Source organism: Glycine soja, chromosome 19 (assembly GCF_004193775.1).
Source record: "Glycine soja cultivar W05 chromosome 19, ASM419377v2, whole genome shotgun sequence".
In the NCBI taxonomy this organism is placed as follows: domain Eukaryota; kingdom Viridiplantae; phylum Streptophyta; class Magnoliopsida; order Fabales; family Fabaceae; genus Glycine; species Glycine soja.
In genome coordinates, this window is record NC_041020.1 from 945,540 (window position 1) to 962,974 (window position 17,435).

The window sequence follows — 17,435 nt, forward strand, 5'->3', positions numbered from 1 at the left end:
TAAATCTTTTAATTAATCCCTTCTCACTTTTATTTATATTAATTTTAAGTTAAATTTAATACACAATATTTAAGGTTTAAATATTTGTTAATGTCTATAAATATATGTTTTTTTGTTTTTTAGTCCATGTGTTTTTTAAGATGAAAAAAATTCATGAACACCTCTCCTGTATTTAAAACCTACTGAAAGAGAGAAAAACATAAGTTTAATAGATGATATAATATGATTGGAAGAAAAATAAAAAAATAATAAATATTAACGATGTACACATGTAGTGGGGAATTATTTATATTTATATATAAACTCTTGGTTGGCGTACCTTAGACATAATATTCATTTTATATATTACAATTCCAATGCGCTGTAAACTGTACCACAAATTTCTACAAAACTAATTAACATGTGTTAGATATGTATGGAGTTACTTCTAAGTTTTACACTCTCTTTTTTATCCATGTACATTAATTTCATCTCTCATAATCAACTTCAATTGCGATTTTTTTTATTTTTTTTATCATTCTAACGAAGAGAATGTAAATGTACCCTCATCCCCTTCTACGATGCAATCTGCATTCTCGAGGAATTTAAAAACTTTCATGGGCACTAGAATATTGTCACTGTTAGGCACCGGAACAGCCATGGGAGCTGGGGGAGTGTGTGAGAGGTGAATAATTAAGCTGATGAAAGCACCATTTTAAGTGAAGGAAAAGTTATTCTACTTTTATTCCTATATCATTCTACACTGAAGGAAATAAAAGTAATATTTCTGATTATTCATTGATTTTCTTTAGTCATGATTAGAGAGTATATATAGAGAACTTAATCTCATCTAACATAGTTATAATAAATTCTGTCTAAAACCAAAACCTACCTAGAGATATGATTATTATTAAAAAAAACAAATAAAGAAATATCAATATTAATACTAATAATTACCTAAAGGAGTCTAAGGATAGGAGATGGATCGTAAGAGTCATCAGTGAGTCTAATCTATCTTGAATATTGAGAGCTATATTCATCACGATAAAAAAAAATACAGTTTTCTAACTTATTATGAAGCTTCTAACATGCAAGCAACGAGTAAAAAACAAAGTTACTCAATATACTCTACGCACACTAACTGAGGTTGCTTTGGTAAAGATCTCACTCTTAGCTGGGAATTATGCATGGTCTGAGCAAATATAAACATATTCCAGTCTACAATCCAAAATTTGAAAATGAAAATCCAAACTAGTGCTTAACTAGTATGCATCACACGCATATTATAAAAAGCAACACCATCGTATATATGTATCTATATCTATATAAATGTCATATTTGACATTGAAATTTAAAGGACAGATAGAAATATAAGGTCAAGAAGGAGTTAAAAAAAAAAGAAAAAGAAAGGATTAAATATAAGGTCAAGAAGGAGTAAAAAGAAAAAAGAAAAAGAAAGGTTTTAAACGGATGTTGATATATGTGACATCAGACTACTGCAGCTCTTCCGTTTAAGTTAGAGAGCTGAAAGCCACTTGGTTTCAAATCTTGATCACCATCCTCATCATTTTTACTGTTGCAAGAGCAGTAGCAAGCATACAATATAAGCTGAATAAGCCCAGAGATTGCTCCGATACCATTGCTGATCTGCAAGAATAAACAAAAGTAACAAAGAGTTTTAGAATGACAAAACTTTAATGTGATTCTTTAGGTGCTTTCGGCTAGAGCTATCAAAAGTAGCCCAGCCCATAATTTGCAGCCAAAAAAAAATGAGTTAATCTGGCCTAGTGCAATGGGCCGGTGAAATACAAGCTCAAGGGTGTTGCTAGGTGCACCCAGCACTATTGCTGGTGCACCCAACATTTCACTTGAATGGGCAAAAATGCCCTTTGATTAAATTTAAAAATGAAAAGGCGCAACCAGCACCCCTTTGCCTTTCTTCTTCGTATTTTTCTTCTCCTCCGCTCTTCTCCGTGCATCTTCGTCAGCAAACGAAGTCAGCATTGATGAGTCACGTGGCCTACCTGGAAATCCCTCAGCATCATCACCAACTAATCCCTCAGCACCATCACTAGCTTTTGCACCAGGTGCAGGTACGTCCTCAGTCATCTTAGGAACATCCTCAGCAACAAGGGCAGCTTCCTGTTGCCTACGTGCGGATGTAGTAGGCCTACGCCGCTAGGGAACATCATCTGCATGATGATGATCCTGTCTACCCAGGGCTTTACCTATAACCCTACCTAATGCATGACCTAAACCTCTGATTCTAACCATGATCTGTAAATCATGACGAACAAGTATTTTTTTTTGTCAAATTCACTATTCACTATTCAAATAATAATAAACCTACATAACCCTAAGTTCTTAGCCCTAGCTTATAAACCCTAATCCAACCACCCTAAACACTAACGCCTACACCAAAACCTACTCCAATAAACTAAATCCTAGACACTAAACCCAAAGCACTACATATCTATAATTTCTAAAACTACAAATAACATACAACCATATATGTTAAACCCTAACATCTTAACTAAACCCTAAGCTAAACCCTATCTACTAAAGTAAATCCTAAGTTCAACCCTAACCACTAAAATAAACCCTAACCCATACATATCTACCATTTCTAAAACTCTCAATAACATACCGCCATATATATTAAACCCTAACAACTAAACTAAACCCAAAGCTCAACCCTAGACACTAGAATAAACCCTAACCACTGACCCTACCCATACATATCTACCATTTCTAAAACTCTCAATAACATACCACCATATATATTAAACCCTAACAACTAAACTAAACCATAAGCTCAACCCTAACCACTAAATGAACCATAAGAACTAAACTAACCCCAAAGCTCAACCCTAGGCACTAGAATAAACCCTAACAATTGACCCTACCCCATACATATCTACCATTTCTAAAACTCTCGATAACATACCACCATATATATTAAACCCTAAGCCCCACACGAAACCCTAATGTTCCCCTAAGCCCTAAACTAAACCCTGACCACTAACCCTAACTACATACCACCATAAATATTAAACCCTAACAACTAAACTAAACCCTACACTCAACCCTAACCTCTACCCCCTAAGCCCTACGTCCTAACTAAATACAGTAAGCCCTAAGCCCTTAACTAAACCCTAGCCACTAACCCTACTCACTATTTTCATGCAAATATATTAAACATCAAAAACAAAAATGTTACCTAATATTTACTATTAAACATTAAAATTTATTTCATATCACCATGCAATCATACATATTTTTTAAAAATAAAAACAAAACATACATATTTTTAATACAAAACAAACAAATACAACTAAATTTATTAAAAAAATTACAAAATTTATCAAAAAAAATTAAAGTCTTCATACGGATGAAGTTCATCCATAAGTATAACTTCATTCGTATGTCTCATACGGATGAAGTTACACTTACAAATGAACTTCATCCGTATGAACGTTACAAATTCATTAACACATGGATGAAGTACATTCGTATGTGTAAAACACAATCTTATTCTCGTTTCTAACCTAAGTCCTCTATCCTAATGTTACAGGCCATTAATGGGGAGGAAAGTGAAACTAACCTCGACGACGGAGAAGAAGCACAAAAATGCAGTTCCAAACGAAGATGCGCGGAGGAGAGCGAAGGAGAAGAAAAATACAAAGTAGAAAGGCAAAGGGGTGTTGGGTGCGCCTTTTTATTTTTAAATTTAATCAAAGGGCATTTTTGCCCATTCAAGTGAAATGCTGGGTGCGCCAACAGTAGTGTTGGGTGCACCTAGCAACACCCCAAGCTCAAAAACTATCAAGTCTTTTTGACCCAGACTCATGGGTTACACTGGGCCAATAGGACAATAAATTAGTTTAATTAGACTAACAAGATGAGATCTCAAGTTAATATTTTGATGTATTTTTCTTTTAATTGAAAGTATTATATGTTAGAATTTTTAGTCAACTTGTATGTATGTTTTTTACTTTAAAAAACTAATAGAAAAAAAAACTTTTTGTTAGTAGATCTAAAACTCAAACTTTAATCGTTTTATTCTTCTTTTGGTCGGATTAGATGCCATACAAAAATTTGGCTTCATCTGATTGGGTCGAGCGGCTCATTTTGACAATCCTATTATTTGTCTTGTTCTAACTTCACCTTGATAACCCACGTATTAAAGTTTTTGTCAACATATATTACTGAGATAAAATTTTGATTCTGATCGGACAACAACACCAAAAGCATTTATCAAACTGTATCTAAGTTTTGTTTTGGAACAACAACCATGATTGACAAGAAATATGAACAATACAGAGAACTACAAGGTGAAAAATGAAGTTTCTAATTACCAGGACATAAAGGTCAAATGGGTGGATGAGAGCATATGTTGTCCAACACGCACCATTAAGGAAGTTAGCCAGAGAGAGCCAGAATGGCATGTATTTCACACTCTTAGTTTTTATAACCTTTGCCTGTTCATCATGCATACAAAGACAGATATATAACATGGTATGAAAAGATTTATACATGAATTGTTTGATGAATGTATGGCTCTATAATTTATGGTAGAAATAAAATTGAATAAAAAACTTACCATAATTGTAAGAGGGGAGACATACATCATAACATTGAAGATATCAGAGAGAACACCAACCACTAACGACCTTTGGCGAGTACCATGCAATGCCAGCATTGTTATAAGAGCAACGGCAGCAAAGAAAACAACCTCGATGAGAAGAAAAATCAGTAGCTTTTTCTGAAGTTATTTAGGGAAGAGACAGTAGTGAGTGGCAGAGCCCAGGAATGAAAACATTCAATTTAAAAGGTAATTGAATAAATTAACGCAGAACATTTGAAATTCATTAATCAAATCGATTGCGTATTGCATCTCTTTAAACTTAATATTGATTTCATATGTATCCAGTGTGGTATTTTTGTTAGCTATCTATCTAATCATTAAAAATCTAGACTTGCTGACAATTATTAAAAGCAAAGCAATGAGTTACAGGCAAATTAGTTTGTGATATGATTCTTGTTTTAGTCAAATACTAAATTCAGTCAACTAAAGATTCAACAAACAAAAAAAATTCAGCTAATAATATTAGTGATATCATTATTTTAGTGTTTTTTTTTTTCATTTTAGTCGAGTAGGAAAATTATTAAATAATAGTATATCAAAATCTAGTATTTCCTTATAAATATATATATAATTGGGAACCTCCATTTCATAGAATATTTATTTATGGCTATATGAAAGTGAGTTAAATGAAATCTGTCAATATAGTAATCTGAAAATATACATGCATTTTTATAAAAAAAGTATAACTACGAGGAACAAGTTGAGTATTATGTGTAAATATGACAAGAATTACAAGTTGTTTTCGTATTAACTACTACTAATTAAGTACTAAGCAAGGAAAAGTTTAAAATTATTGCATTAATTACCATAACATTTTCCAATGTAGAGGATTAAATAAATTAAAAACATGTGAGGTTGATACTTCAAAAGGATTCATGACTGCTCAAGAGTCAAAAAAGAGAGTTGTGTAGGCCATTCTAGACCTTACATTATTAGTTAGCAAGAGAAGAACCAGGTATTCATGAAGTGGGGGACCATAAATATATGCAGAAATGAATTGAATTGAATGTCATAACAAAATAAAGAGAAAACATACGCACCCGTCCTTTGTTGGTAGCATAGACATAATATATGGTAAGATAGACAAACTCGAACGCAAGCCCAACGCTGTTGATAGTGACAACTAAAATGCTGTTTGGGTGCACAAAAGGCATTCCATAGAACACCCAAAACGCACAATTCAACACCGTTGCTATATAAGGATCTGGCTTGAACTCCTCCACCGTCTTCTTCTTTACAATTCCATAGAAAGTTGGACTGCAATTCATTTAAAAAATGTGTTTCATTTTTATATAATAATTGTTTTTTTTTTCAACTATCATAATTTAAACTTTTGGTTTCTCGATGAAACCATAAGATATTTCTATAAATTTCGATCTAATTATGAGATTAATTAATTATCCTTCTTCAGTAGTATATTTTGTCAGAGATCAAACTTAAGTTCTTCTCATGTTAACAATTGAGATATTTATTATTATTTTAAAAGACTAAGAAAATATTATATTTATATTTATTTGCCCTAGATGAGATGAGTGAAACTAAGCAGATATTTGTTCAGTTATTTAGGATAAGAAATAATAGTAAAAGGTTGTAGCCATATGTGTGTATTTGCATTTTATTAACTATTTGTAAGTTTAAAAATGAAGAAAAAAATTAAGTTAACTATTTAATTTGACAGAAATTACAAACGTTATTTCTTTTCAACATGTTTTTCTTTTTAGTCATCTTCAACAGTAATAAATTAGTCAAATACTGTTATGCTACTATTTTTTAATAATAAAAAAATACTTGAAACTATAAATAATTTTCTTAATCATAAATGACATATATTTTGAACTGAACTTAATAAACTTAGAGAGAATAAGTTACGCACGAATAATATAAAATATTTTACATTAATATTTATACGCAATTTACTATAATAAATTTATTTATTTTTATAATAATTACTTAAAAGTCATATCAATAATAATTTTGCGATTAAACGATAATGTAAAACTTCTCTACATCAGTAAATAATCATTAAATTCTTAAACTAATAAGATAACTACACTAAAATCATACTAATGGTTATTTTTAATTAGTAAATAATAGAGTAAAAGGTTTTTATGATAATAATCCATACTTCCTCTATTCTCAATATATATAAAAAAATATATTATTTTTTTCTCAAATATAAATATAAGAAAAATCAAATTAATTATACTTAATTTAATACTATTATTTCTAAAAAATCCTTCATTTACTTAAAATTTTAATTCCAATTACTCTTTTTTATTCCTTGTACCAAGTTTCAATGAATGATAAGTTGGGGGAAAACCTAATTTTTAGTTGAGATTGATTAAATTAAATGTGATTAACTAATTTTCTTCCAAAAAAACTAATTTTCTTAATGAGCATGAATTATTTTTTTTCTTATATTTAAGATTGGAGGAAGTAACTATTAAATTCTTTATAATGAAAAAATAAATTATACATTAATAATGATATAAAACAATTTACATTTTCATTCATTCAATTATAATAATGTATAGTAAATTTGATAGTCTAAAGTTGTTTACAGCAACAACATGTAAGTGTTATGAAACCTGATTCGGTCAAACCGGTGATCATTTCAATATTGGATTAGTCATGCGATTGACTCGGAATAACCTGATCAAACCCAATTGATTAAGTCACCGGATCTTGGTTGAACTGACAGTTGATTTTACGAAAAACAATTTTCATCCTTACGACGTTGTTTTGATATCTCATTATTATCCATTATTATTTTGAATTATGAAATATAAATAAACTTTTTTCAATCAAATAATATTAATTATATACTTATATATAATAAATATGTATATAATTTTAAAATTTTAATATATATTAGATTAAACTAGATCAATTACTAACCAACCAATTGAACCACTAATTCACAGTGAATAATCGGACTGTATCATTAAATTCATTTTTAATTACGATGCAGTACAAGAAAGAGTTTAATTTGGGTATGACGTTAGTACGGAAATTTTACATTATTATTAATCCTACTATGTCATCCTAAAAGTCAAGCATGACATATTTACTCTAAAAATAACAGCAATGAATCACGCACACATAACAAATTAGGGGAAAAAACAGAGCAAAGAGAAAGAATGAGTGTTTACGCAGGTGAAAAGAACAAGCCAAAGGAAATGATATTGCCTGCACAGAACACAGTAACCTTAATTAGTCATGACAATGCCAAACCAATTAAAAGTTGTTTTTCATTATTATTGTTGTTTTTATGATTCACTTTTCAAGCATAAATTGATCAACGAACACGGAAAAAACTAGAACGCAAGACTAGAATTTTCTTTGCCAAATCATTTACTACTCAGATTTTGGTTCAGACAGAGAGAGAGAGAGAGAACCTATTACGCCGACGACGTTACGAGCAATTGCAGCGCTTACCATTGTGGAAGCTCTTTTTTTTCTGCAGAGAAAATTTAATGCAACAGAAATTCACAGAAAGGTAGAGAAAGTGAGAGAGAGAGAGAGAGAAAGAGAAGAATAGAATGCATGAGGTTGGAAGCAGGGACCAGAGACAGGTACATTATATACTGGAGGCTTCTTTTTATATTTTTGGGAAAATGGTGATATTATATTAATTAAAAAAAGAAAGAAAGAAAGAAAGAACAGATATTGTTCTCTTCTGGTCAAATCTATTTCCATGTCAAAGGTCTTCTTCACCTTTCATTTTAGTCATGAAATCAGTGCATCCTAGTCAGTTATGATGAAAACTTGAAAATGTTATCCATAATGCATTGAATGACTTATTTTGATTTTTCTTTCTGAATGTCTTATTTTAATTTAATTAGCCACATTTAAAAAAATGTTAAAGATATAATTAATGAAATTATATAAATAAATAAATAAAAAGAGGAGTTAAGAGTATTTATGATAAAAAAATAATATAATACAATGAGAAAAAAAATTATAAATTTACACATTTATTCAATCACAACTCGCTGTATATAATAAATTTATTATTAATTTTTAAAATAATTATTCTAAAATAATTTAAATACTAATTTATAATTAAATGAAAATATAAAACTATAATAAATGAAATTAATATTTTAAATTTTATAAAATATATTATGTAACTTGCTGTATATCTTTATCTCTTTTATTAATTAAATTTCATTTTCTCAGCTACTACTCCACTAAGAGTACTCTATAAAAAAATATTTAATACTTCAACAACTTTATAAAATGACAAATAATTTTGAACAATGTTTTTTTTTCATAAAATGTCATATAAAATGAAATAAAGGGAGTAATCGAGTTTTTAATTTATATGCATGGTTAATATAATTTTTTTGATACGGACAGTTAATGAGATTTCATCATTTTATCATATCATTTTTTTATTAATATGATGTTGAGATAGGATAAATTATGATTTGGATATATGTGTAAAAATATTTTATACTAATAATATTAGAGAAATACTAACCACACATATTCTAACTCATTCTCTATTAACAACTTAAGTTTATTAGAAATGAAAAATATAATATAGCACATTCGTTTTATTTTTTTTTTATAGAAACACATTCTCTATTAATAACTGAAATTTATTATAAATGAAAACTTAGAAAATATAATGAAAACTGAAATGTATTATAATTTTTGATAAATTTTAACTAATGATGAAGGATGTATTGAAAATATATTTGTAACCATAGTTGTGAAACCTGATGTGATCTGGTCATTAACTCGATCGAAGTAGTGGGTTAGTGGTCCAACCGGTTGGTTAGTAATTAATCCGGTTTGACTCGATATATATTAAAAATTCAAAATTATATATGTATATATTATATATAAATATATAACTAACATTATTTAAGAAGAAAAATTCATTCATACTCCCAAATCTAAAATAACAAGTGATAATAATTAGACATCAAAATGGCATAGAGGTTTTTTTTTTTTGTAAAACCAACCGGATTGGACCGATTCAACCGAGATTCGATGACCTAATCGTTCAGGTTTAGCAGAGTCATTCCGAGTCAATTGTGTGACCAACCCAATAATAAAACTAACCCATTTAGACTACTGAATCCTGATTAGACCGATCTGACCAGTAAGACCGAACCTGTTTCACAATTATGTTTGTAACACTCCTCAACTAAATAATGAATATGCATAATGCATTGAATGTTTTCTTTTAAATTTAGCTACATTAAAAAAATAGATTAAAATATAATTAATTAAATGAAAAAAATAAAGAGAAGTTAAGAATATTTATGATACATATTAATGTTTAAAACAGATTTTTTTTGGTTTGTTACATAAAACATAATATTTTGAATGTACTCTAATTATTATATAAATATAAATCTACATATATAATATATAACTTTTATAATTTTCAATTTTTCTCTTAAATTGATTTTATTTTTTCTTAAATAATAATAGGACGCAAGTTCTCTCAATACATTTTCAAAAAATTTATAGATATAATTGACTAAAAGAAAATTTGAAAATAAAATTAAAAACAAAGATAAATTAAGAGTATTTATGATATAGAATAATATTGAAGAATTTAATAGCATACATTTTATAACATAAACATTTAAAGAGATTTGATTATTTTATTATGTCATTTTTACATCAATATATTTTTATCCCAAAGAATTGAACTAACTCACATAATCAACCGCTAGACACATTTATATTCTTTATATTAATATGATGTAGTGATAGGTAAATTCCTATTAAATATTTATATATAAAAAAATTTACACTAGCATACATATACATTAAACTCGGTAATAAATATGCATAATAATAACTTCTTTTAAATTTAGATACATTTAAAAAATAATTATTAAAAAAATAAAAATTAATTAAAAGTAAATATATAAGTTAAGAATATTTATGATGCATAATATTTGTTTAAGAAAAATATTTTGAATGTACTTTAATTTAATATATAAATATAAATACACAAGTGCAATATATATATATATATATATTCTTAAATTTATTTTATTTTTGCCTAAGATAGTAGCACACAAGTTCTGCCTTATCCCTTCTACCTAATACCGTCAAACTTCTACTTTGCTTATTATTAGGAAGGAAAACGGAAGAAACGAATGAAATAGCTAATAAATAAATAAATTTATTCAACTGTCTAGAAGTGAAAAGAGAGAGTGAGTGACTGCCATAACAAAATAGATTCCCTCTAAAAGTTGGATAAAAAGGAGAATGATTTTTGCTTATAAAGAGGAAATTATCCTTGTTAGGGCAAATATTTTTTATATTTAGATAATAATTTGTTTGTGTTCAATCTGATTTTTTATGCAACTAATTTGAAATAAAAGTAATTATTATACAAAGTCACAACAACATTGTGATATATTGTTACTTTTAGATGCTGATATTTTCAAATGAGTAGATTCTAATTAAATTTTACTTATAAAGAGAAAGCAAAATATGAATTTGTGACTAGCAATGTGCTTGACGGTAGGCAGGAAGTGGCCATGGTAGGTCAAGGGATGTTGAGGTGCGTCACGTAATGATAATGATAGTTGCCATGGTTAAGTAATACGTGGTGATTTAGACAAAAATATATATGTATACATTAATGAATAGAGTTGTTGATATATATAGTAAAACTATAAGTTAAATTTTATTCAAACCATTTTTGTCACATGTGATATATATGCACAGCTATCATTACGTACCCTATTAAAAGAAAAGAAAAAACCAAAGTGTTACAAAGAATTCAGATAAATTACTGAGAGAGACTGAGATTGATGATGGCGACGAGTTTGGATATATATTTGAAATGCTAATTGATTCTCGGGTTATAATTATTTTTTCAAAATAAATTTATAAAGAGTAAGAAAACAATTAAAATGAGTTAAACATCGACACAAAATTTAAGGGTTTCTTTTTTTACCAAACAAAATATTTAGGGGACGTTGATAGGGATAAAAAATTTTCATTCCCAAAAATCTTAATTACTCAAAATTTATAAAATATATTTAGTTATTCTTAATATGTTTCTTGGGAATTAAATATTTTTGTAAAATAAGTAGTTAAATTTTTTCCTTCATTTGGAAAATTTGGATTTCTCCTCTTCACTCCTTGAGAACATTTTTGCTAAAAAGTAGGTTAGAATTGATTTCCAAAAATCATAATTTTTTGATATTTTTTTTATTAATTGCAAATCAAATGTGAGAATTGCATTTTTCCAATTTAAGATTTTTAGAAATTAAAAAAATTCATCTACGAATTGTTTTCAAATTTAAGATATGTGACAATCTTTTTTTATCAATTGCAAATCAAATGTTCCCTTAAGGTTCAAAGTTCAAACTATAACAACGAATATATATCTTTCATGTTAAATATATAACATGCAATTAAAGCCAATAACTATAAGTACTCTATTAGTGAAATGCAAATTGGATAGTACGTGATTATGCTTCTAAAACGAACACATACTGCGAATTATTCCAAAGTGTTAAATGACTCAAAGTAGAAAAGTGGACCCTTAAATTATTTCATACATTAAATGAAAATGGGAATACTCATGTGACTCTCGTTTTAGAGCCCACGTATTTAAACTTTTTTCTATTCATAAAAAGTTAACTTTTTTCTTGACAAAAAATTTAATTACTCTTATATTTTTTATTGTATTATTTTATACTTAAAAATATCAAATATTTAAATTTTTTATTTTGAGACACTGTTTTAGTAGTTTCTGAAAAAAATATAAATATATTTGAAAATAAATTTTTTTCTTTTATAAAAAATAAATTCTACTTTCTATAAAATTTCTGAAACATAAATCACTTTTTATACATTCTTACTTTTTTTAAATAAAAACAAAAAATGCCTTGTTTTGATAACTTTTCTATAAATACTTATAAAAAAATGCATTGAATTTCTCATACAAGTTAAAATTAACTCATGAACATAATTTTTACATATGTAAAGATCTTTCATTTAATTTCTCAAAATTCAATTCATTTTACCTTCTTATTTTATTATCTTTTAAGGGAAATATGTTAAATCACTCCACAAAAACCTATAACCTAAGTCAATTTTTTTATTAAAGCCTATACATTTAGTTAAAATAAAAAGGACATGTTTTAGTCCATTCAAAAGTCTTTTTGCCTTAACACTGACTTATTTAAATGGACATAAATATTTGTGATTAGCTTGTACTATTAATTAATATATTAAATTTATTATAACATATCAAAACTATATATTTATTTATTTATTTAAATATTAAACATATTGGCCTACATAAAAAGTTAATCTTATAAGTTTATTGAAAGATTAATTTATATCTTATTTAAAGATCTTATTGTAAAACATTTTTAATTAATTTATCATAAATATGTTTATATTATAAAAATAAGTTAAACTCAATTCTTATAAAGTATAATATCGTGAATACTTAATTTCATACCTATCTTTTGTATTAACTTATCCCAATATAAGCCTTCAAACATGTTTGTAAGTGATGTTAAGCTTTTAAATAGGTTAGGTTGCCTTTAAAAATTGTTTACAGCAGATGAATTGACTAGGTTCTGGCCATATATTATCACGTATCAACTAAGAGCTAGTATATTCAGGCCGAACAAAATTTAATCTAATCTAGCCTATTTCAACCCGTAGTTATAAATAGGTTAAATTAATTTGTAAAATTATTTGATAATTTTTAATTAGGTATTTAAATTAATTTTTTCTTTCATTTGAGTTGTTGAACTTGTATTTATTTTTTAGTTAAGTTTATTTATTTTTAATTAGGGGGACCTACTTAAAAAATAAATACAAATTTAAGGATCTAATTGGAAAAAAAGTTCATAAAACCTATTTAAAAATAAAAAATAATTCCAGGACCCAATGAAAAATTATCAAATCTCTACATGTCAGGATTTTCACCTAGCAAGTTGAGAATATTGAGTTAAGAATCCACAAAGTTGTGTAGACGAGGATACTTATCCGCTGAGATTTGATAATTTTTAATTAAATCACTTGACTTATGGTAATTTTTAGGTTAAATTGATCCACAGGTACCCATGTTTTTACCAAATTTTTAATTAGCTAGGTTCATGATTTTTTTTAATTGGGTCCTGAACTTTATTTTGTATTCAGTTGGATCTTTTTACCTAATTGTTGTTATAAAAAATTAATTGCAAACACTTAATTAGAGGTGTAAAAAGTGGGCTAGTACTTTTAAAGTGTGTTATAAAATTGTGAGTATTTTTTTATAGAGTTTTAATGTTTTGCAAGAGTCAAACAATTATGAGAGATTTATGAAAAAATAGATAGGTTGAATTGATCCCTAGAGGTTAAAACTCTACATAAATCTCTCACAATTAATCCAATTGTATTTACAACATACTCTAGAAAAAGAAAAAAAAAAACATACTCTAGAGGCACAAATCTACTATCTGCACCTCTAATTAGTTTTCTGCTATTAATTTTTTATAAAAAAATCCAATTGAAGAAAATAATAACTTAGGGATCCAATTAAAATAAATAAAAGTTCAAAGATCTAATTTAAAATTTAGTAAAAGTATGAGGAACTTTGGAATAAGTAAATCTAATTTTTAAATAGATCCTTGAATTTTTTTTTCAATCTAGAACCCTAAATTTGTAAAAGTAAAAGTATGAGGACCCTAAATTTGTATTTGTTTTTTTTTTTTGTTAGGATCTAATTAAAAAACAAATAGAAGTTAAGGAATTCAATTAAAAAATATTAGAAATCTAATTAAAAATTGTCAAATAATTTAGAAATGCGAAGATTAATTTATCCGTGTGTGTGTATATATATATATATATATATATATATATACTTACAATTTTTTATCTAATAAACACGAATTTATTATTTTGCAGACTATTCACAATATATTGTCTCTCTGTATTGGTTTAATATCTTTAGGCATATTATTTGTTAATTAAGACATGTACATCAGTACATGTGGAGAAAAAATAATTTTATATGGATGAAGACATTCCGTTGAGACTTCTACTCTTCATATGCATGGATTCCTTTCCCTTTAAGAGATAGTTACTCGTACTCATCATTTTCAAGGGGCATATGCTTGGAAAAACAGTGGAGGTCTTCAGAATCACGCTTGAGGAAAAAAGAATATTACATATGAATTAATATATATAATTATGAGAGGAAATCAAATTATATTTGTCCTAATTAAAAACACCGTTAACTAAAAGTAAGCAAAATATATATATATATATATATATATTTTGTGTTAGGTCAAGAATTTTTGTTTTTAAAGCTAGGTCAAGATTTTATCCTAGCTTTTATTGCAAACTTAATTTTTATATAAAAAGTTTACTAACGTAAATCACTTTCAATTTAAATTAATTTATTTTAAACCAAAATTAGTTTTATTTATCAAAATTAAATTTCTAAATACTCATCCAAAAACACATTGATTAAATAACTAGCTGCTCTTTGCATGTTTAGCAAGGCAAGCTTTGTCTACTTGCAATGCAAATTGTAAACAGACATGAAAATGAGAGGGGAGGTAAAAACAATTGAGCATACCTTTTCTTTAGTCTTTGGTTGGTTTGAGTTTGTCTCCCTCTGCTATATTTCAGTGATGAGCAATCTTTGAAAGAGGATCTGGATGATCATACAAATTGCCTTCGAATTTGAAGTGCACAAGTAAATGAGTGTGTGTAAGAGTTAGGTGAATGGAGAAGGATTTATGAAGATCATCAGAGCAATGAAATCTAGCTAGCAATTACCTTAGAGAAAGTTCACCAATGAAAGTGAAGTAATAAAATTAATGGAGAAGGATGAGTTAGTCTCTGAGCCTCTGATTACTGCAAAGAACGTGGCCATTCTCATCAAAGTGCGATGGGTGCAATATATGTTATTGCTAGCATAGGAGAAGAAATGGTTTTATTATTCGAAATCCTATTGCTTTGGATGCTGCTACAGATTATTGGGATAAGAACGTACATGTGTTGAAGCTTGGACGGGTGGTTTTAAGTTGTGCTTTTAACTACTGGATTAATTATTAATTCTAAGAAGATATTAATTTATGGTTCATTAATTAGTCTAATTTATAATTAAATTATGGTCAAATTAAGAATAATTAAAAAATGTATTTTTTTATTATTGTATGGTACATTAATCATTAAATTAGATAAAAAATCAATACTAGGTTAAATAATAACTATATATATATATATATATATATATATATATATATATATATATATATATATCAAGCTTTGTAATTTAATATTAATCATTTATGTAACTTAAAAAATACTAGGTTCTAATTAATTCTTATCCAAATCTATATAAATTTTTACTTTTTTTTTCTTTACAAAATTGACCAGTTGATTTTATGAGTTTTTTTAGAGATTCAACTTTTTTAAAGTGAACAATTACTTTAGAGAATAAAATAAGAAATTTAAATCATTAATGAGATAATGAACAATCAATACTACATGTATATACACACACAATAAATTATAAATATATTGAAACATTGACCGTTAATTTTCTTAATAACAACTAATCTTACTATCTTTACAGAAATCAAATTCTATCCCGGAGTATACAATCAAATTGACTGGTCCAGCCTAACTTTGTTTTTTATAACCTAAATATTTCGTTAGAAAGAAAGACTTGCATAAATTGAGCACAATAGAACCCAATACAAGACAATGTACAGATAGTAATACACCAAAAGTTAGAGAAACAAATAGCTATCTGCCAAATCAAGAAGACACTTAATTAATGTTGTCAACAAGTGTTTGATCAATCAAGTGCCATAAACTGTAGGCTATGTGGTGTGGGAGTTCAATTATACTGGATTTTGACTCTCTTTGTTTTGGTAGTTGCTTTCATTGATTGCCCTTGGAGATCATCATGAAGCAATGTGTTAGTTTTCCATTCGTTATGACCCATATAATAATATTAAGAAGAACTTAAGGTGTAGAAGAGATGTAACGTGAAGTACATGGGTCATGCATGTGTCTAGATTCTAGAAGGGTACATTATATGGTGGATGTAAAGTGGAGGCGTGAAGTTATTGTTTCGATTGATTAGGAATTCTTGACAGATAGGGTGAAGCACAGAACCAAAATTATTAATAAGTTTGGTTAACAATTTGTCAATTATCAAAGTAAATAGAGGAAGCCTACTCAACAAATTAGTTCTGCCACACCTAACTTGGGGTCCATAAGTCTATGCATATATGAACCTGATGTGTGACATGAAAATGGTTCTCTTTCATTGTTTGAAATTAATAGTAAACATGCAGTACTCTCTTTTCGATTTGAGTTCATTCATTATTTGGTTTCATATCTGGTCATGCGATCGAAGCAAGCAAAATTCAACTTGGAACCTATCTCAATGTGTATACGTTTCTTAATAGACCAGAAGGTGTACTTGTTTATGTTTGTGAAAAAGTAAGGATATAAAATATAGCAGCAAGTTGTCAGATATCTTTACAAGTTTAGTCTTTTACATCAATTATAAAATTAATTTTCAATCTAAGGTTTAATTACGTTTAAAGTTGATTGTTTCTTTTCAAAAATATATTTTACGGAATCAAACTCAAGTCATTTTTTATAAATTCAAGGTTTGTTATCAATTAAACTACATCTGCTGAATTCAACAGAGTTTAATAGTTTACTAGTGGTGAATGCGAAAAAGACTTAACTATGAGAGGTTTTCTCCACTTTATTCCAAAGATAGATTTCCTACTTATAGCTAGAGTTGTTAGGCCAAAACCGTTGCGTGGAAAAATTTAAAACGACC

General features: G+C 27.6%; 1 protein-coding gene across 1 annotated transcript; it reads right to left on the reverse strand.

The window, feature by feature from the left end:
* Positions 1-1,130: 1,130 nt before the first annotated feature.
* On the reverse strand, positions 1,131-15,621 carry LOC114399570 (bidirectional sugar transporter SWEET5-like). Its single transcript, XM_028361768.1, has 8 exons — positions 15,404-15,621; positions 15,201-15,299; positions 8,026-8,087; positions 7,780-7,816; positions 5,668-5,884; positions 4,583-4,744; positions 4,338-4,460; positions 1,131-1,626 (listed from the first exon to the last, which is right to left on the reverse strand). Exons 3-8 carry the CDS (start codon positions 8,066-8,068, stop codon positions 1,468-1,470), a joined length of 741 nt encoding a protein of 246 aa, XP_028217569.1. The 5' UTR covers positions 8,069-8,087; positions 15,201-15,299; positions 15,404-15,621; the 3' UTR covers positions 1,131-1,467.
* Positions 15,622-17,435: the final 1,814 nt, after the last annotated feature.